Here is a 23,269-nt window from a genome sequence, read left to right as displayed (position 1 = left end):
TTAATATTCTCAGAATCTTGAATATTAAATAAAATATACACATTAAACCAGATTTTCCCAACCTTTGCCATGTCAGTCCAGGTTTTAAAAGAGATGCATGCTTGAGCACAATTGACTTAATTAGTACATCAGTCAATCTGACTTAACCATCTGGGCTCAAGCATGCGTATCCTTAAAACTTGGACTATAATGGTGGAGTTTGAGAAACTCTGCATTTAACAATATCCCAATGATAAGTAATTCATCATAGTATGCATTCTTTATTTTAAAATTGCAAAATGGCATTTGGTGCGTCTAAAAACACTTAAAAAAATAGTAATAACTTTTTGGGAAGCCTATCAATCAAGTAGATCTAAAGCTGCATACACACACAACGATTGAGTTAATGAGCGATTTTAGTAAACAATTTTCTACCTTGAAAAAATGAACTAAAATCGTTTACTAAAGTTGTTCATTTACTATGTTCATTTAAATGTAATGAATTATTTTTATGAACTACAAACGATTTTTGTATATTAACTTAATGAAAATCGTTGAGTTGACAAGTCTGACTGAACTACAAACGTGAACGCGCATGAACAATAATCGTTCATCGTTTGAAAGTGAACGATTTTTTCAAACGATTATCGTTAACCGATATCGTTAAACGATAATCATTCAAAAAATCGATGTGTGTGTATGCACCTTTAGTGGTGGCCAATAACCTAGGAATACAGAAAAAACTGGCGTGTGCCCTGTAGTATCATGAAAGGGACAGGAAAATAGAGGAGTATCTGCACACTCAATTGTTTATAAATGAAACCCCAAATAAAGTCAAATAAATCATATATCTGGATATGGGGGTGCAGCCCTAGTCAACCAAAATTGATCATGGAATTTAGAAAGAAAGAAAAGGGTTTGTATTATAAGGCGCACAGAAAAAATGAGTTCAAATAAAATGTAACTTAATATATATTGTATAAAATTATCCCAAAACAAGAGGGATAAAACAGTGAAATATATCTAGGTGAGATTTAATTGACAATATACGTGTTAGTGCAAACATAGAAAAAAGAAGAAAAAATTATAATAATGTGAACTACACATAATTAAAAAGCATGGTCCACTGATGCTGATCAATCTTATTGAGATAATCTATTGTAGTAGGATATAATGAGAGTAAAATTGTGTTGCTTCAACTGGACCAGGATGTTAATTGATTATTAAATAATATGATACAGGTCTATAATTGACTGGAGCCAATTATAATATACTATAATCCGAAGATTGGATAAATGGTGAGAGCTATATATTTTATGTATGTCAGTATATATTTTGCATAATAATTTCGAGATCTCGTTTTGTTTACCTATTCATACAATTTTTTGCATACACATTATGTACATTATAGTAATAAAGGTTTCCTCCACAGGATCTTGTATTTGTGTGTTCATAGAACAGCGGACCATTATCTGGGTCTCTGCAGCAGAACACAAATTATTTATTTCTGACAGATTATTGCTATCTTCACTACATCAAAGAAGAACATTAATCTCCTTGTCAATAGCTGCCAGATATGTATTAGTCTGCAAACTTTTATTCTTGGTCATTAAAGCTCTCCGAACTTGAGAGGAGAAAAATTCACCATCTGGAAGAAGCAGCAAACAGCAGCCAAACTGCCCAAAATAAGCCAGATAAATACCTGGCATACAGTTAGCCATTTCCTGTTCAACGTGCTCTGCAAGTACATATGATGGTACATTGTGAACACAAGATCAAGTGATCAAAAGACCTTCCTCATTAGGCCCGACATAGCTGTACAGCTAATGAAGGCTCATTGTGCATTTGGAAAATGATGTAACTGAATCCACGCTTATCGGTTTTCTGATCCAGTTGGATCCCCGACATCGAGCATGTAATTCACAGAAAAACTGGCACAATTGAAAAGCCTCACATTCTTAGCTAACAAAACATTATATACATATTTTTCACCACAATGGTTTCCCTATGCTGGGAGAGAGTGATATTGTGGTCACAATGTGCAACCGTTATCTCAATGTTCCCACACCACATTGATCAGAATTGAATCTGCCCTGTTAAGTCTCAAGACCTTAACTGACAAGGATCATTGCACTCCCCTTATCTGTTTATCACAAGTAGTAGTCACCCTGCAATTTGCTCTCCTAACGAGAGCATCAGTCAAATTACAAATTGTAATAAGGTAATGCTAAAAGGGGTTAAATAAAAAAGTCAAAATCACTGGCTGTGTAATTTCACACCATTGCTGCAACTCCAAATATTACCGTGTTTCCCCGATAATAAGACATTGTCTTATTTTTTTTTTTTGGTCAAAAAAACTCCATAGGGCTTATTTTCGGGGTAGGGCTTATTATCGGGGAAACACGGTATTTCAAAATGCTATCTGCGTCACATACAAATATGCATACCAGGACCCAGTGAAATAAAAAAAAAATGACACATTAAGGGGGAGTTTCAATTTGGCACAGGATTTACACTGCAGCTAATTGAAGGCGCTGTCTGATTCAAATAGCTGTGGGAACCCTGTGCTGAGCGCCAGAGGGTGGAGTTTTCCTCGCCGCCTCAGGAGCTGTGGGGAAAAAAATCTTCCCTAAAATTGTGACTCTGCACTATAACGAGCAGGGAAACCCATAGATTCCAGCACTTGCGCAGAAATGATGGGTTAGTGCGTGTTAACCTATGGGTTACCGCAAGGGGAAATTGCTGTTTGATTAAAAAGCAGAGCTTTCCCTCACGTGGCAAATCCCACTTGTCAGCGGGAGCGTGGACTCCGAGCGAGTCACTACCAGGTGATCTATCTCCGTTCTTGGTTCGACGGTCACCCATCGATCTGACTGGCCAAGCTGTGAACCAGATGGTGATGTCACTGCGGGCTCCCTGTCGGGGAGATGTGTATGTACTAGACAGTCCCGTAAAGTGAACTTGGTAAATGCAGTAATATCAGCAGTGGTAATCCAATGCACAAACAGTCTGGCAGAGCTTTACAGACCAAAAATCCTTGCACATTAGTGCATAGGAAGATAACACCTTCTTTACATAAAGAGCTGAACAATTCTTTTTAAAGCACTGTCATTGATAATATATTGTAATCATTTAATGATTGGTATTAAATATATTTTATATTATTACTTGGGTTTTTCTTCACAAACAAGCGCTCCTACTTTATATATCCATTGGCATAAATGCAAAATGCATTACAGTTGGCAGGAGGACAGATACAAAGCATTCTTGGTGCACAGGTACTTGAAAAAACACAATTTTCAAGAAGAAAAGGTGGCCGACAGCATTGACTGAAATCTTCCTCATACAGTACAAATAATATAAAATACAAAAAAAACAAAATGAATGTATACCCACCTGGGCCATAAATAGAGTTTCCTGACAAATAGATTTCTCATTACTCGTTCTACCTGGCAGAAGCCTGTGTGAAAAGCGACGGCATTGTCCGTGAAGGCTTTAATGAAGCCCTGTTTGTTCTTCTGTCTGTACAGGCGCAGTATGAAGGCTTCCTGGCATGACTCTATGATCTTGTGTGCCTTGTACACCAGGATACCTGGTAGAAAATATACATTGTTAATATCCTTTTTGTAAACAGCAGAATATGTAAAGGAAACAGATTACAGAGGGGAAAACATCAATAGTTTTACAGTAACCTTCATTTTTAATGTCTACACAGGAATTGAGATAATAAAGTTTGCATTCATCAATAACCACAACTAAATGGCAGCCCGTGGTCCCGATTCTGAGTGGCACGTGAAGCAATCACAGTTCAGTTCAAGGTGTCTCCATGTGAACACCATGTATTCTGACTCGGACACATCTATGCTAAAGCACAAGCCCCATATTCTCTATATATTACATATTGTAAGTTCATATTTAAACAGCCCTTAACTGTCTACACACCCACGGGACACTTCTATGTGGAAATGCTCCGTTGACACCCAGTAATGCCCATTTAGCTATAAATGAGAAGCAACTAAGTCCCTAGTAAATGCTCTAAGTCACGTATGCCGACAGCAACGAATGTGCAGATTACTAAAGATCCCAGCATCTGGCTGCATACAGAAAAGCCTGGAACTCTGAATCACGTCCATTCTGAGACCATATTCAAATGAGATGCAAATTAATTCAAAAGTCCCATTACAACAGTGCTATGTTGCACAATAAAAACAAAATAGGCATACATTACTATTAAGAGTATTTACAAAGCAATAATAATTTGAAAAATATATCAATATGAACAGCAAAAATACAAACATGTTACCAGTACAGTGGAAAAAGCCTTTGCTGACATCTAGTGGCGATTACAGGGCAGTGTCTAGAAGAATTTGAATCATGACAAAAAGTTGAAGCACAAACACATTTCCACACTGTATTGCAGAGGTTCCCAAAGTCCGCCATTACAGTCCACGTTTTAGGGAAATCCATTCTTGAGCACAGGTGACCTAATTAGTTCCTCAGTCAATTTGATTTAACCATCTGGATGCAAGCATGGATATCCTTAAATCCTGGACTGTAATGGTGGAGTTTGGGAACTTCTTCTGCAGTCTACTGTATTTTATTAGAAGGTATATAAGAGCCTTAGGGGGAAATGTATCAAACATTCCAAGGTGTGGAGAAATTGCCCATAGCAACCAATCAGCTTCTACGCATTATTTTATAGAATGTACTTGAGAAATGCTAGCTAGAAGCTGATTAGTTGCAATGACTAACCTCCACTTTTAAGGTGGTGCCATAAAATTCCCCCTTAATCTAACAGGTTGCCTAAGTGATGCTAATATATGTATAAATTGCACTAAATTATATCACTACAAACAGCACGTTTTGATGTCATCACTTATAATTGTTGAGTCCATTATAATAACATGTGCTTTATAAGGAATAGCGTAGCACAGTAAATTATTAAGGATATTACCTCAGATTTCTGTGACCTGTATATAAGCACTCTGCTTAGAGCCTTGTACTAGTATATAGTCACAAAACTCCTTGGTTGCTATATCACTATAATTTGCAGTAGGGAGTGCATAACCCACATATTATTACTTCTTCATTAACATTCACTTATATAGTGCCAGCATATTCTGTTGCGCTTTGTGGTTTCCAATTTAAAGTAAGGGTCTCCTTAACAAACCCCTCCCAACTGAGCTCCTAGTTCAGATTTGGGAATAGAGTAAAGGCCTCCATACATCTGATCGAGAATCTCGCGATCCTACGATCAGATGGGAAACACCGACCGGCGACCAACGTTGTTCAGCAATCCGTCGCAGGATTGCAGAAATTTTACATGTTAACACCGATTTGACAATCACAATAATTTCTGGATCGTGATTGTCATATCTGTGAAATCCAATTTTGGATTTCTGCGATCCTGCGATTCCGGGTTGCAGCATCGCAGCAATCCATCGGTGATGAGTGGGGGCCTTAAGACAGAGCAGTGGTTCTCAAGCTCGGTCCTCAGGACCCCACACAGTTCACTTTTTCCAGCTCACCTAGTTGGTGCACAGGTGAATTCATTACTCACTGAGACATTTTAAAAGATAAACAGGTGGAGTAATTATTTCACTTGTGATTCTGTGAGGAAGACATTCACTGTTTGGGGTCCTGAGGACAGAGGGCCTGATTCAGAAGCAGTCGATAAGCTCATAGTACACAGACTGGACACTACTTTGAGTGACAGATTGCGCCGTTTATGGGTGGTGACGGGAAGGTGCTTCTGAACGGGGGGAGTGGATGTGCGAACGCAGGCGTGTCTGAGCTTCAAAACTGAGTTTTATGGGTGTGCATATTTAGCAAAGTAGCGTCATTGTACACGTCACTTGGTTGTATTTTAGCCTGAACCGATCGCAGTGCTTGCGGTGGGGTAGGGGCTACCTCAAGTGCTGCGTGCAGCTCCGATGGGTCTTGATGTTACGATTAATCAGACACTTCCTGGAGATGACGTGTGCTAAGAGAGAAAGGTGGACGGCTTTATACTCCTGCGTACACTCACTGCCGCCGCCCTCTAAGACATAGAGGGCATCCTAAAGCCAGACAGTGCGATCTCGGGATTTGCATACCTGGCCCCTTTTGGCAGCGAGCGAGCGCAGCTTAGTGACCGGGTCTGAATCAGGCCCAGAGTTTGAGAACCTGTGAGATAGGGCAAATAACTGTGTAGCTTGGTAAAACCATGCAGGTGTGGCAGATGTAACTCGTGCAGAGAGATTTCGATTTTGGAGGGGTCCAAACTGACATCTAAATTGCAGTTTTAAGATAAAACTGTCCAGCATTTCTGGGCTACATGCAGAAGCAGCCAGTATTTACCCCGCATGCAAAACAAATGTATGTATTTGCACGCCTTGCATTGCAGCATGGTTTGTCCAGGTGCACAGTTACTTATACCCCTTTCAGATAGAAAACCAAAATTACCGGGTCATACATTTCTACCCGGTAATTTGCTGATCAACACAGCTATTTTTTTCTGTCTGAAATGGTCAACCCGGATCGAAATTCCCGGGACTTCGACCCAGAAATTTACCAGGGTCAAAGACCCGGGAATTTCGACCTGGTTTGACCCTTTCAGACAGAAATACCCATGTTGATCAGCAAATTACCGGATAGAAATGTATGACCCGGTAATTTGCTCTTCTGTCTGAAGGTGGGTACAGGCAGGTACCGGCAAAATAACCCACCACGCAAATGCCGGGTAAAAGTCGGGTCTTTTGCCTTTTTCTTTGTCTGAAAGTGGTACTACTGTGCCTTACTCGATTCCCAAATCTGAATCAGGACCTGTTCCAGGATAATCATAGGTCCAAAGGCCCTGGTAGGGGGCAACAGTTTTCCACCGCAGTGGTCACAAGCATTTCTATCACAAACAGCAAAGGGAACAATAGTGCATAAAATTTCAATGGAGTTTCAGGTCATAGCAAATTATTGTTCACTCTAGGTTATAGTTAGGGCAGGGCGCCGATTTAGAGCCCAGCTGCGTGCACAGTTGACGCGTGTGCTATAAAAAGAGGTGTGGCTTTTCAGAGGGGGCAAGGTCTTGTAGCATGCCCCCTTTTCCATCACTCTAGGGGGTGTGCACAGCACTCACGAGATGGTGGGCTGAACCCAAGCTCTCCCTGCACTGTGAACAGATGCTGTGCGCATGGCATCTATTCACATGGCAGTGAGTGTTAATTCACAACTTTTCCCCCTGCGGGACACTGAGTCCCACTGGGGGGGGAGGATTTGGGGTGGCGAGGCAGGGAAAGCACACAGCGGGAGGTGGGACATCGCAGGCCCACCGTCGTCAGTGTGTGATCAGCGAGCCACCTCCATAAATTCAGGGCACATTTTAGCACTTTACAATCAGGCAGGGCGCAGCGACCGCTGAAACAGTCTAGCAGGAACACGAGGAAACAATGGTTGCTTCAGAGGTATTAAATCAATATTTAGCCACACCAGGTAAAATCAACAATGTCTGTTTGTTTCTTTACAGAAAGATGTAATTTCAAACAGCTTTCATTCTTCTAGGGAATAGGAATGTATATGCATATAATGCAGATTAGACCTGCCCAAATATGAATCCACAAGAAATGTCACAGAAAGTTAGATAATATGGCAGACACAGACACATTTCACTGAAAGCTAGGGAGAAAACTTGACTTTCACTGGGACAAATGTGCAGTGTGCAAACATCATAACAGGATAGAAGGCAAAATATATTACCTGCAATTCCATTGCCCCAATATTATACCAGTGCAGCCACAGTAAACCAGAATGCCAAAATATAAAAGTGCCCCTGAATTAGCCCTTAGCAGTACATCAGAACCACTGTCCCACATATAAGCTTGTGCCACAACAGTATACCAGCACCAGCGTCCCTATATATTATATGAAGGTATACAATCTTTACAGTAATAAACAAGACAGTAAGGTGCCCTAACCCCATGTAATATTGAAAGCAACACAGTAAGAGCATAATACTGAAAATAAAATAAATGATAGTCTTAGGTTTAGATCGCTACCAAGCACATTTATTGGGTGTGACTATTCTAAATATGACAGTGGTTTAATTGAATATGCTAATATGATTGTAAATACATACAAATGTTCTTATTACTTAGAAAACATTAATCTAATATCTGAAATCATGAATGCAATGTTTTCACATATCACATCATATAGAACAAGAGAAGGTGCCCTCTGCACCATCTTGAACACACATATTTCAAAATAACCATTGACGCAATACACATAAGAGAACCAGCAGACTATACAGTATATCAACCAAGGTACATATATCCATATTATATGCTCTGCAGTAAAGCATCTCTTTAATAACCGGTTATGCCCAAGGCATGCTATGCTAGCCAGTGTCCTAAAAGTACCAATAAGGAGAGTTATGGTAAAACTTACCTTCGTTAACTCTATTTCTTTGAAGTCCATAGGGAGACATTGGGTGTAGGTGGGACCTGGAGGACCGGCATCAACAGAAAAGCTTTTCAATCCCAAGATGCTCCGGTCATTCCCCCTATACCCCACCCACAGCCTGAGGGCACATCAGTTTTGTTAACAAGCCCAAAGACAGGAGCAGGACAGGAGAGAAGGAAGACTGATACACTGAAGAATTACACTCTCACACAGAGAAGGAAACAAGTGACCAGGAGAAGAAACCCATAGAAGCTAGGAACGTCAGGGCGGGTGCCCTGTGGACCCTATGGACTTCGAAGCAAGAGTTAACGAGGATATGTTTTACCATAACTCACCTTTTCTTCTTCAAGGTCCATAGGGCTCCACAAGGAGACATTTGGGGATGTCCCAAAGCAGTTGTTCAAGGGCGGGAATGCTGCTAAGCTGAGAGGAGAACCCTACGCCCAAAGGAAGCACCCTGAGAGACAAATGTATCAAAGGCATAAAACCTGAGAAAGGTGTGGACAGAAGACCAGGTGGCTGCCTTGCATAGCTGTTCAGCTGTGACACCACGCTGAGCTGCCCATGAAGGACCCACAGAGCGAGTAGAATGAGCAGATACTGAAGTAGGCATAGGAAGGCCAGTCTGCGTGTAAGCTTATGAGATAGTCATGCGAATCCATCTGGCCAGTGTCTGTTTGTTAGCTGGCCATCCCTTCTTGTGGAATCCATATACAATGTATCCGGAAAGTATTCACAACGCTTCACTTTTTCCACATTTTGTTATGTTACAACCTTATTCCAAAATGAAATAAATTGCAGCAGAGATGGTTGTCCTTCTGGAAGGTTCTCCTCTCTCCACAGAGGAATGCTGTAGCTCTGACAGAGTGACCATCGGGTTCTTGGTCACCTCCCTGACTAGGACCCTTCTCCCACGATCGCTCAGTTTAGACGGCCAGTCAACTCTAGGAAGAGTCCCAGTAGTTCCGAACTTCTTCCATTTACGGATGATGGAGGCCACTGTGCTCATTGGGACCTTCAAAACCAGCAGATATTTTTCTGTACCATTCCCCAGATTTGTGCCTCGAGACAATCCTGTCTCGGAGGTCTACAGACAATTCTTTGGACTTCATACTTGGTTTGTGCTCCAACATGAACTGTCAAGTGTGGGACCTTATATAGACAGGTGTATGCCTTTCAAAATCATGTCCAATCAACTGAATTTACCACAGGTGGACTCCAATTAAACTGTAGGACCATCTCAAGGATGATCAGTGGAAACAGGATGCACCTGAGCTTCATGGCAAAGGCCGTGAATACTTATGTACATGTGATTTCTTTTTTCTATTAAATTTGCAAAAATCTCAAAAAAACTTTTTACATGTTGTCATCATGGGGCGTGTGTAGAATTTTGAGGACAAAAATGAATTTATTCTATTTTGGAATAAGGTTGTAACATAACAAAATGCGGAAAAAGTGAAGTGTTGTGAATACTTTCCGGATGCACTGTAGGACAAAGAGGGAGTCCGATTTCCTGATGGAAGTACTGCAGTCCACGTAGATCTTCAGAGCACAGACCACGTCCAACGAGGTTTCATCTGCCGAGAGGTCTGGTGACAAATGCCGGAACCACAATTACCTCATTCAGGTGGAAGCGAGAAACCACCTCGAGAAGGAAACCTGGGCGTGTACGAAGAACAGCCCCGTCCTCATGAAAAATTAAACAGGGGGAGCGACATGAAAGTGCCCCTAAATCCGATACCCGACAGGCAGATGGAATAGCCAGAAGAAACACTCTTTGCAGTGAGCCACTGATTTCAGGGGTTCGAATAGAGATTCCTGAAGTGCTTGGAGCACCACTGACAAATCTCATGGAGCCACAGGAGGGACAAAGGGAGGTTGTATATGTAGAACACCTTGCATGAAGCTGTGAACATCCGGTATAGTAGCAATTCTGCGCTGAATCCAGATAGAAAAGCAGAGACCTGCTCTTTCAGAGATGCTAGGCGGAGGCCTAGATCCAGTTCAGCCTGAAGAAAGGCAAGAATTTGAGACAGTAAAAACTTGCGGGTCATTGTTTCTTGGAGCACACCATTGGAAATACGTATGCCATATTCTGTGGTAAAGCCTGGCTGAGGCCGGTTTACATGCTCTAAGCATGGTCTGGACCACAGAGCTGGAGAAACCCTTAGCTGTTAGGAGGGATGTCTCAAGAGCCAAGCCCTTAAAGACAGACGGGCTAGGTCCAGATATAGATATGGACCCTGAGACAACAGGTCTACTTGTAGAAGTAGTTGAAAAGGAACGGCTATGGAGAGCCTTTGAAGATTGGAGTATCAATGATGCCTGGGCCAAGCTGGAGCTATGAACAGGACTGTGCCCCCCTCCTGTCTGAACTTTTGAAGTACTCGAGGAAGTAGGGATATTGGAGGGAAGATATATGCCAAATGGAAGTTCCATTTCACCGACAATGCGTCTATGAAGGCCGCGTCGGGGTCCTGTGTTCTGGTTCCATAAACTGGAAGTTTGTTGTTGTGTCTTGAGGCTATGAGATCTACTTCCGAAAGACTCCATTTGTCCACTAGAAAGCTGAAAGACTTCTGGATGTCGAGACCATTCTCCTGCATGCACATTATGACGGCTGAGAAAATCTGCTTCCCAATTGAGAATCCCTGGGATGAACACTGCAGAGATGGCTGGGAGATTGCTTTCGGCCCATATGAGAATGCGGAACACTTCTGTTATTGCTGACGGACTTTGAGTGCCCCTTTGGTGATTGAGGTAGGCCACCGCCGTGGCATTGTTGGACTGAATTTGTACTGGCCTGTTTTTCTGAATATTCTGAGCCAGAGTGAGCTCTGTAGATGGCTCAAAGTTCCAGGATATTGATTGGAAACACTGCCTTGACTAGGGACCATTGGCCCTGGAAGGAGTGCTGGCCAGTTACTGCGCCCCACCCTTGGGAGGCTTGCGTCCGTAGTGAGGAGAGCCCAGTCCGGGATCCAAAAGGGACGACCCTTGTTCAAATGGGAAGTCTGTAGCCACCAGGTTAGGGACAGGCGAACCTCTGGGGGGAGGCTCATCGTCTGGGATTTGAGCAGATGGGGTAGCCCGTTCTACCTGGCATCAGGTGTTGTAGGGGCCTGGAGTGAAACTGGGCGAACTGCACCATGTCAAAGGTGGACACCACTGATCCCAAGGCCTGCATTGCAGAGCGAATTGACACTCGCCGCTTATGGAGCAGTCTGCGTAGTCTGTGCTGGATTGCTGAAATCTTATCCATTGTTAGGAAGATTCTCTGAACTTGAGAATCCAGGAGGGCTCCCAAATGTACCATCCTTTGAAATGGTGTTAGAGAAGATTTTTTCCAGTTGATCAGCCCACCGTGCTTTTGAAGATAGGCAATGGTTACCTGTAGATGGCGGTGAAGTCTCTGGGGAGCTGGCCAACAGTATGGGAGCAGTCTCATGCCTTGATGGCGAAGAGAGGCTGCCATAACTGCCATGATCTTGGTAAAGACCCGGGGGGCCGTTGACAGGCAGAACGGCAGAGCCTGAAATTGGTAATATTGCTGTAGTATAGCAAACAGGAGATATTGTTAATGAGAGGGCGCTATAGGTACATGTAGGTAAGGGTCCTGAATGTCTAGAGATACCATAAAATCCCCAGGCTACATAGATAGGATAATGGAACGGAGGGTTTCCATATGAAACCTGGGCACCCTGATAAACTTGTTCAGAGATTTGAGGTTGAGGATAGGATGAGACCCATTGGGCTTCTGAACTAAGAAAAGGGTAGAATAATAGCCCTTGCCCCATTGTGAGGAGGGGACACAAATTATTACTCAGGAGGTCCTGTGCAAAAGAACTGCTGGGGGGGTCACTTCAGGAACGAGAAGGCGTATCCTTAGGAGACCACTTCCCTTACCCAGGCATCTGACGTGGTTTAATGTCAAACCTGGGTGAATTGAAGTCGGCCTCCCACCCTGGGAGACCCAGGGAGAAATCCGAGCAGTCAGGCTGTAGGCTTGTCCTCAGACTTGGTAGGTGGACATCTATAGCCCAGGCCTGTTTGGCTCTAGGGTTGGAGGCCTTGGTTGATGTCTGCTGTCGTGGAAAAGACTGACAGTTGGATTTTGCTTGAGGGCGAATGTACCGAAAGGATGACGTCTGAGGCTCTATATTATATGCAGAGGGCAGGAACGCCGTCTTGTTAGCCGCCAAAGTAGTCACAATTTTATCCAATTCTGGACCAAGTAGGGTGCTGCATAAGGCAGAGACTCTAGAGCCCCGTTTTGATTCTGAATCTGCTTTCCAGGAATGTAGCCAAAGAATACAGTGGGCTACTACCGAAGTGGCAGATATCCTGGAGGCCAGGAGAGCCATATCCATAGCTGCTTCACCTAAGTAGGGGGCTGCATCTGTAATGTGAGATATGTAGGACAGCTGTTCCCTTAAAGCATCAGGAGGAAAAGTCTCTTCGGATAATAGCTATTGTATAGATTTATGACAAGTTTCTATATCTGTGGTCTCCTTCAAGGAGGTTGCAGTATGAATGCATTTTTAACCAGACGTGTTACATGAGAATCCACTGCGGGGGGAACTTCCCATTTAGTACAATCAGTAGCTGGAAGAGAGTAAAAGTAACTGAACAGTTTTGGAATTTGAAACCTTTTACCGGGCTTATTCCAAGCTTCACTCATGTGATCAGATAGCTGGTCAGAGTGAGGAAACTCTGGTAAAACAACCTTTTGGCGCTTAAAAAGTGCGTGCTTTTTCTTAGGAGCGGCTTCATCCTCTTCTATTTGTAGAATAGTTTTAACGGCTCTCACAAGAGCAGGTATATTTAGTTTAGAGGGTGGCTCCTCCTGAGACAGAGTCAGAATGAGAGAGATCTGCGGCTTCTGCCTCACCAGGTGATATCTCAGAATCAGATAACTGTGTGGAGTGGAAAAATATCATGGTAAAATATCATGGTACCTTTAGTAGGCTTAGTAGGTAAAAGCTTTTCTTTTTGCAGCATTTTCCTAAAAAACGGAGAGGTATTAGCCAAACTCTTTACTGAGGTAGACAGTACGTCTGCTCATGGGGGAGGCAAAGGATTTGCAGGGATTACCTGCTGTGGCCATCCCAAAGGGGGAGCTACCATGGGGACTGCTACTTGGTCTGCAAGTTTTGCCAGCATTTGTGAAAGGCAGCCCAGGGTGGGTCCTGAGGGAGGGACACCGGGGCTGATGGGCCTGGGGCTGTGTAGCAATTAGACCATCCTGAATGAGGTCCTCTGTAGCTAAGCCCGCAGAACAGGACTTACAAGACACCAGAGTAGGATGAACAGTATCAGGCTGCTTTTTATTCTTTCCTCTGCCAGCCATAGCCACAAGAACAACAAAATACACAGTATGATACAGTGCAGTTAACAGCCTGGATAAGGTGGCACAGTGTAGCATGCAACCGCTTTATGAAGTATGTGATAGCACTCACAAGTATCTGGGAAATGTGAGGTACAATGAACCCCCTATACCTTAGTATGTCAGGATATAGTAGAACAAAGGGTAAGGTATAAGCTGTAGAGTATAGAAAGTAGAGATTAGCGCTATCACAAGTCACATGCAAACGCAGAAAAACATTACATGTTTACAATGGGGCACTAAAATAAACTACACAGACCACAGTGGCTGGTAGGATATAGCGCTGTAGGACCTGGCCCGTGGGAGAGGTATGCAGGGAGATTGGACCCAGCGTTCCTGAAGACCTGCTTGCAGAAAACGGCTGCCGCACGTCTCTGGGTGGGCGGAGGGTGAAGGAGGAGCAGCCCAGGGAACACCAAGACCAAAGTGGAATGGCACCCTGGACTGGGGGAGGGGCTGCAGGGACAGCACCTTCTCCCCTTGCTGACATTAACCACCTGGCCTCCTTACATATGCTCTGCACCAGTATGTTATATGTCCCGGTGGTCTAGTGGAGTCGTGGGTGCACCAGTGTCCACATCAGCGACTCAGGTCTGTCTCCTGAGACCAGAGGCAAGACTGCACAACAATGCAGGGCCCCGCCAATGGGGTTCCGCTTTACCTGTCCCCTGAATTCCAGGCTGCAGTCTGGGGTCCGAGGAGCTTGCTAGCTAGTCCCCCTCGGAGCCCCGCTGGGAGTACCTAGCACAGGCTTGGAGTCACGGCACCTCGGAGGGATGATGGGGCGGCAGAATAAACGTCCGGAGGATAGTAAAAAAATATAAATAGATGAAATCATAAAATAAAAGCTTGGGCTGCTTAATGCAGCCCCCTGTTATAATGATGGTCCAGCTCCTGCCAGACACCAACGAAAGTGGAGTGCCCTTAGGCTGTGGGCTGGGGTATAGGGGGGGGGGAAGGACCAGAGCATCCTGGGATTGAAAAGCTTTGCTGTTGGTGTCCGGCCCTCCAGGTCCCACCTACACCTCAATGTTTCCCTGTGGAGCCCTATGGACCCTGAAGAAGAAATATGAAATACCTAACAAGGTTCAATCAGTGAACAGGAACCAACAGTGAAACAATTACATAAATGAAGGGTCTGCAGTACACAGCCACCAGAAATATGGGGTCTATGTTGTATAATTGTCCGCGGTCTGCAGAATGCTCTCTGAATATTACTTCTGTAACTGTAATGTATACTAGTCACTACAAATCTCTCTGTGATACATAGAGGTATACATGTGTCGTTTAGCATCTTTGCCACTCATGCTGCACATGTGCACACGCTTCACGCCATGTGATTAGCCGCGGCTGCCATGGTACGCCATGCTGTGCACTGTGTTCGAGCCACACAATGCTATGGAGTCGCGGGTGCGTACGCAGCGCACCTACCCATTAGCGGGTGCGCGACTCGCGCATTGTGTGGCGCAATTTGCCGCACAAGCGGAAAAGGTGCAAGAGGACATATATGTATTTTACTAAAGGTCGATTTTAAGTGATTTAAAATTGATGAAGAACGATCAAAATCGATGTTGTGTTTCTGGGACTAAATCTCACATTTACTAATTCTTAAAAAAAAACAAATAAAAAATAGTCTGTTAGTAAAAGTGTGGTATAGCCCCAGAAACACAATATTGAAGTTGATCGACTGTAAATCGATTAAGATCGACTTTTAGTAAATAAACCCCATAGGGCAGAGGTTCCCAAACGAAGTCCTCAAGGCTCCCCACACAGTTCAGGTTTTACAGATATCCATGGTTGAGCACAGGTGGTTAAATCAAATTGACTGTGGTACTAATTAAGTCAGCTGTGTTCGACCATGGATATCTCTAAAACCTGAACTGTTGGGGAGCCTTGAGGACCACGTTTGGGAACCTCTGCCATAGGGTCTTAGATGGGGCTGCATTGTATTTTACAATAGCTCTGTAACTTCGCTGCTAAGGGTAAGTAGGACTCACCCAGCACATATATATTCTAGGGCAAGTATTACTTGTCTTCAGCAGCACACCTGGTTCAGGAAGCATGTGACCCCACTACACACACCTATACGGACTGTAACCAGCTCCACGGGATCTCCCTGGCTTTATTCAAGAAACAGCAGCGGGATATCTCAGCTATGCAATCCCCATTACATTACAGGCACCAAAGAGTAACAGAATTGCAGTTTGAAAGCGGTTTTAGTGATGTTGCTGCCTGGGCGATATCATATGTTATTCACTACATGAAGTCAGGTGCCATGTAGCGCCGAGTTAGAAAACTAAAAGCTAAACTCCATGGCGCAGGTTAGTTACAGCAACATGCAATGAGAATCCAGAGATTCAAAGCAGTTTTCAATCTCCCACTGCCTGGCTCGGTGCAATAAATAAATTATGTTGTCGGCTAAGCAGCAGGAGATTTTGAAAACAGCTTTGAATGAGCTGCAGGGCTATTTAGTTAGTAGAAGTGCATGTATGTAAGCGAGTGGCCCCTGTATAGGCGCTTGTAATGTGAATCATAATGTGTATAACAAAGCTAAAATCTCCTGCTGCTATTCCCTGAAATGAGCCAGCAGACAGACAGCAGGATATATGAAAGCAGCTCGTGTGGTGCTGATGGAATTGTGGAGCTAGCTGTTCGGGAAGAGCTGACATAGTGTTGACTGTATAGTTGTTATTATATCTATTAGTTTTAAAGTTTCAATATATTACACAGTTTGATACATTAAGGGTATCATGATAGATTGTAAGCTTGTTTTGGCATGCATGGTACGTCATTTCTTTCTAATAAGTGTTGTGCACAATTGATAAATAAGGTATCTAGATAGTAAGCTGTCATAAGGCAATGTCCTCACTGACTTACTGTATGTCTCGTGTCTAGCCCACTTGGGGCTTTTCTAAGTTGGGAGCAAATCAAAATAAAAGCTTGTAACTTTGCTCCTAGTGCAGAGAGATGTAGATGTGAGAGGGATGTGTTCAAACATTGCACTGGAAAAATAAAGCTGTCCAGCATTAGTGGGCGGCTGCATGCAAAAGCAGCTAGTATTTACTCCTTGCATTGCATTTTTTATATGTTGACTATCCGGATGCCGCAGAATTTGTAGCACCATACAAATATACAATTACTGTATGATGAAATAGCAATTGTAGCTTTTGGTGGGGATACATGTTCGGGGACACAGGCAGAAATCACAGGTATATCACCAGTTTCTGACTCCAGGGTCCTAGCTCTCTCTGTGCAACTGGTAATAACATATACAGCACTACTTAGTTTTTGGTTCTGTAATAGTCAGTCAGCTGATAATTATAGGTTTGGCACCAATTCCTGGCCAAGAACAAGGCCACAGCCAATTCCTGGTTCTGGGCAACCTGGTGACCACAAGTAGGTTCCTGGCTCTAGGCAGTTGGCAATTACTGGCACTGTGCCACTTCCTGGCTCCAGTTAGTTGATAATTACAGACACAACTATAGTTACTGGTTAGTTCCTAAGCACTCATTGTTCTTATGTTTCACTGGCATGTGTTCATAACCACATGTTGGACACAATGTATATATCATTATTATATTAGATTGGGTACTGCTGGATACAGTATGTATGTGGGCAGTGTGTGTATCTTAGCTTTCTACTAGGACCCCACCTGAACGGTCTAACATTATTAATAAAAAAGCTGTGCAGAGTCTTAAGTTTACCCTCAGATGTAAAGTTGAATACAAATCCATTGGCAGAGAGTACTCACACTGCGCATGCTATGAAACCAAGCGTACACTAGTGGCGAAGCAATCATTCACATCTAAGGCACATCTCCACTTGTGGCTGAGTATGCGGAACTTGGCTGTAACCGTTGTTCTCACACAGGCTAGAGGGCATATTGATGTCACTGCGCACTATGCACATGTATTGTTTGCTGGCTTTCGTTTACATCAGGGGTAGGGCTGGGGTAGGTGTGCACTAATAATAATGAAGGCTATGAAAATGAGCGTATGGACAGCGGTGGCCCAGTGGCAGAGATACATACAACTACACACGGACATCTCTGTCTGATTGCCAGGCAGAGGCGTTTGCAGGGCAGTGTGGGGGCAGTGAAGGCCAACGGGGGTGTTTCGCCCCCATTTTCCGGGAGTGGCAAGGCCGGGATCTGCGTCCATGGAAGCAAACTTACTGGTCTCGTAGGCTAACAGGACCCGATGGTCACGATGGTGATCTCAGGCTGCGACTTTGGTAGCAACGCTGGAATCACAAATGCAGACACCTCCTGCTGCATTTGCATTTTTGGAGGACGGAATTGCACAGCCGGCTTTGCAACATCGTTCTCTGCTGAATCAGGCCCTTAGCTCTGTGCAGGCAATATGAGACCATTTATGACCAACAATGTGTTCGAATCTGCATCAAACCTAGTATGTGTAAGGAACCCGAAATAATTAAAAATAAAGGATCTGGTCTGGGATGTCATGAGTATATTAATATTATGTATGTTCAGATCCTACCAGTTGTTTCACAGGAACATCCCTCAAAAACAATAGAAAATAGAAAACACAGAACATAATTTAGTGCCTGAGTCAGAGATGTATGCTAATGCCATCGCAGCTGCAATTTCACACGGAACGCAGCTGCAAAAATATGCCAATGACTCACTCGCCGTCTAGTGCCCAGAGACGCACACGCATAGCATCTCACAGCCATCGCTCACGCACAAAACCGGAAACATGGAACGCAGATCAGCCTTTGAGTGAGTCTAAGATGCTGCAGACAAAGCGGGCCTCCAGACATGCAGAGGAATCTCCTGCTGCGAGCAAGGACGCATTGGCTAATTTATGGATGCCCTGAAACGATCAGACACTCCTGCGTTTTTCTAACCACCCCGTTCCCTCCCCCAAACGCTGACTGTCATTCACTTTGCAATTGATTCCTCTGTGTGAGCGTAATCACTAATCAATTGTTGCGCTGCGTAATCGCTCAATCTGCGTAAATATTGGCATTGCGTACTTCTCTGAATCAGGCCCATAGGTGTAATATCTCATGGAAACACAATAGAACAACAAAAGAAAACCTACAAAATATAATGGTACAAGTTGATACAAATGCATAAATATCACAAACCTATAGGTTTATAAATGTCAGTATATAAACTGGTAGTATAAATGTCAAAAATGAGAAAGGCACAATAAAGTGTTTATAGTTAGACTCATCATATGAACAGATGCTGCAGGAACGCTGCTGATCTTGGTTACTATAGTTGTCCATAGTAATTAGTACAATGGATATGGCCATCTGGAGTGGCTATTGGAGGAGAGATCGGTATTATGTCGGGTGTCACTGATGGGAAAGCATGGCCTGATGGTTGAGGTTTTACAGTTCTGTTTAGTCTAATCCCCTTAAGGATGGGGAGATACACACCATCAATTAAAAAAACAATACTTAAGATTCTACTGACCTGCCTTCCTAGCTGGACAAATCAATACATTTTCTGCAGCAATGTTACTGCAAGGTTGGTGATGGTCTCTGAGCTGTTCTTCATAAGTATTATTACTAGAAGACATGTCATTTCACACGGCTTGATGTCACAATACCAAATGTGTTTGATACTTTGAAATTGATGCTTTGTTCACACTTGGAATGATCATTTTCTTACATTTGGAAGGAGAGAGAGTATTTGCGAATCAGGACCATCCAAATGTTTCTCAAAGGTTCAAATTATTTGTCCAGTAAGGACTGATGATGGGCTATTACAAACAAAGTATCTCGCCCATTCTGTAGAACATAAGTGATTTGATAGACTATCTGTACCAACCAATCAGCTTCTAACTGTCATTTTTCAAGCACAGCCTGTAAAATGACAGTTAGTAGCGGATTGGTTGGCAAGTTATCTTTCACCACTTATCTCTCTCCATGTTTTGATAAATCTCCCCCTATGTTATGTAGAATGAACATGGTATATGTAGATTAGGGAAAGATGAGGTAGGTAACACAAGTTCAGTTACATTCCTACAGTATTTTGTGAATTTTGAATCACATGCTTTATATTTTTATTATTTAGGTTCACTTCACATCCTTGTACTAAAGAACACTTACCAGTTATTAGGCTGGCAGGAATCCTATCAGTGAGGAAATCAACCACAAGGATGCGACTGGTGACAAACAATACACCACCCTGGGTGTACACATCATAGCGCTCACCACTGCCAATTTCATTGGTGATAATGCGCGGCAAATGGGTAACTCCTTCAGATCTCAACTGTTCAATAAGATACTCCTTTAAAAGAAAAATAATCGTAAAATAGCTCCATAAATAATGACAAAATATAGAACATTACTCACTTGTATGTGTAAAAACTGCATTCCCAGTTATACAGTAATGGATGAGATCAATCATGAACAAAGGGATGTAGTAGGTTGATTGACAGTTACCACGTTGAAGGGGGACAGCGACATATTGAACCAGACATGCTAGTCCTGCGCGGTACTGCATTGTCACCATCTCTGGTTTACAAATTTAAAACACGATGTTACTATCATTTAAAGTTGTAAAGGCGAGATGGTGACGATGCTCTATAGCGCAGTACTAGGATGCCCGGCATGTCAGGTTCCACATGCCGCTGTCACACTTCTGCTGGTCAACATTGTAATTTCCATCAGCCATACCAAACCCTAAACACATTATTTGCATTACCAGTTATATTGCCTGAGGCAGGGATGTATGTAAGATTTAGGCCCTTACTTATAATATCTGATGCATTGTTGTATATTTATCAGTTAGGCCCTCAGTTATAAGATGTGATGCAGTGATGTATGTATGTAATGTATGTATTTATGATTTAGGCCCTCCGTTACATACATACATCACTGCATCACATATTGTAACAGAGGGCCTAAATCATAAATACATACATACATTACATATTATAACTGAGGGCCTAAATCATACATACATACATCACTGCATCACATCTTATAACTGAGGGCCTAAATCATACATACATACATACATCACATCTTATAACTGAGGGCCTAAATCATACATACATACATCACTGCATCACATCTTATAACTGAGGGCCTAAATCATACATACATACATCACATCTTATAACTGGGGGCCTAAATCATACATACATCACATCTTATAACTGAGGGCCTAAATCATACATACATGCATCACTGCATCACATATTGTATGTATGATTTAGGTCCTCAGTTATAAGATGTGATGCAGTGATGTATGTATGTATGTATGATTTAGGCCCTCAATTATAATATGTAATGTATGTATGTATGTATGTATGTATGATTTAGGCCCTCCGTTACAATATGTGATGCAGTGATGTATGTATATATGTATGTATGTATGTATGTATGATTTAGGCCCTCAGTTATAATATGTAATGTATGTATGTATGATTTAGGCCCTCCGTTATAATATGTGATGCAGTGATGTATGTATGTAGGTATGATTTAGGCCCTCAGTTATAATGTCTGATGCAGTGATGTATGTATGTATGTATGTATGTATGATTTAGGCCCTCAGTTATAATAGCTGATGCAGTGATGTATGTATGATTTAGGCCCTCTGTTATTATATCTGATGCAGTGATGTATGTATGTATGCATGTATGATTTAGGCTCTCCATTATAATAAGTGATGCAGTGATGCATGTATGTATGATTTAGGCCCTCAGTTATATGTGATGCAGTGATGTATGTATGTATGAATGATTTAGGCCCTCAGTTATAATATGTGATGCAGTGATGTATGTATGATTTAGGCCATCCGTTATAATATGTGATGCAATGATGTATGTATGTAGGATTTAGGCCCTCTGTTATAATATTTGATGCAGTGATGTATGTATGTATGATTTAGGCCCTCTGTTATAATATTTGATGCAGTGATGTATGTATGCATGCATGTATGTATGATTTAGGCCCACCATTATAATATGTGATGCAGTGATGTATGTATGTATGATTTAGGCCCTCAGTTATTATATCTGATGCATTGTTGTATATTTATAATTTAGCCCCTCAGTTATAATATGTGATGCAGTGATGTATGTATGTATGTTTTAGAGCCTCATTTATAAAATCTGATGCAGTGATGTATGTATGATTTAGACACTCTGTTATAATATCTGATGCAGTGATCATTTATTTATTAACAGTTTCATATATAGCGCAGCAAATTCCGTTGCGCTTTACAATTTGAATCAACATTAACATTATACTGGCTTGTAAAAGACATACATACATACATAAAAGACATACATAAGGGTAAGAGGGCCCTGCTTGCAAGCTTACAATCTATAGGGAAATAGGTGTTGATACACATGGATAGGTGCTATATATTGCAAATTGGTCCAGCCCGATTGCAGATGTTCTTGGTGGGCTGTATAATCCAATCACACTGAAAAGTTGGCCTAGGGTTAGGAGGATGTTAAATTGAAGAAAGAGAAGATGTGATAGGTGTTTACTATAAGAAGAGAGTATTAGATAGGGAGCTACTGTATAAAAGTTAGGTGGGCGGTCCTGGAATCTGATAAGCTTGTCTGAAGAGGTGAGTTTTCAGAGTACGCTTGAAAGTTTAGAAACTAGTAGAAAGTCTGATTGTGCATGGGAGGGCATGCCACAGGGTGGGCGCAGCCTGAAAAAAGTTCTGTAACCGTGCATGGGAACAAGTAATGTGCGGGGATGAGAGACGCAGATCTTGTTCAGAGCGGAGATGTAGGTTTGGAAGATATTTTGAGATAAGTGAAGAGATGTATGTTGGTGTGGTTTGGTTAATAGCTTTATGTGTGAGTGTAAGTATTTTAAACTGAATACGGTAGAAGACCGGCAGCCAATGAGGGGACTGACCGAGTGGATCACACTGAACGTTTGGTGAGAAAGATCAACCACGCAGTGGGGAGAGCCTGTTGGATTGCAGTGGGGAGAGCCTGTTTTTGGGAACACCAATAAGAAGACTATTGCAATAGACACTGCGTGAAATAATGAGTGCGTGTATTAGAGTTTTTGCAGTGTCTTGCGTAAGATATGGTCGAATTTTGGCTATGTTTTTTAGATGTGTGTAACAGGATTTAGAGACAGATTGAATGTGGGGAACAAAAGACAGTTCAGAGTCAAGGAAGACACCTAGGCAGCGAGCTGGTGGGGTGGGGTGGATTGTTGAATTGTCAACAGTAATAGAGATATCACGTTGGTAACTACTATTGGCCGGTGGAAATATAATTAATTCTGTTTGGATATATTAAGTTTGAGCTGGCGAGATGACATCCAAGATGAAATGGCAGAGAGATATTCAGTGACACGGGCCAGCACAGATGGTGACAAATCTTGGGGAGGATAGGTAAATTTGAGTATCGGCCACGTACAGATGATACTGAAAACCAAAAGAGCCGATTAGTTTGCCAAGAGAGGTGGTACAGATTGAGAAAAGTAGAGGACGTAAGACTGAGCCTTGTGGTA

The 23,269-nt window shown here is 42.6% G+C and overlaps 1 protein-coding gene across 3 annotated transcripts in view; it reads right to left on the bottom strand.

The window, feature by feature from the left end:
* The window catches only part of ERCC4 (ERCC excision repair 4, endonuclease catalytic subunit), a 60,078-nt gene that overhangs the window by 16,712 nt on the left and 20,097 nt on the right, over positions 1–23,269 (bottom strand). For all 3 annotated transcript variants that reach the window (XM_088474232.1, XM_088474231.1, XM_088474233.1), the window contains exons 4-5: positions 19,883–20,063; positions 3,376–3,571 (exon numbers count right to left, since the gene is read on the bottom strand). In XM_088474232.1, coding sequence (XP_088330358.1) covers positions 3,376–3,571; positions 19,883–20,063 — 377 coding nt within the window. The remainder of the gene's footprint in view (positions 1–3,375; positions 3,572–19,882; positions 20,064–23,269) is intronic.

Source organism: Taudactylus pleione, unplaced genomic scaffold (assembly GCF_031769625.1).
Source record: "Taudactylus pleione unplaced genomic scaffold, aTauple2 ptg000149l, whole genome shotgun sequence".
NCBI lineage: Eukaryota > Metazoa > Chordata > Amphibia > Anura > Myobatrachidae > Taudactylus > Taudactylus pleione.
The sequence above is the reverse complement of the archived record's forward strand: the minus strand, read 5'-3'. Positions and strand labels throughout refer to the sequence as shown.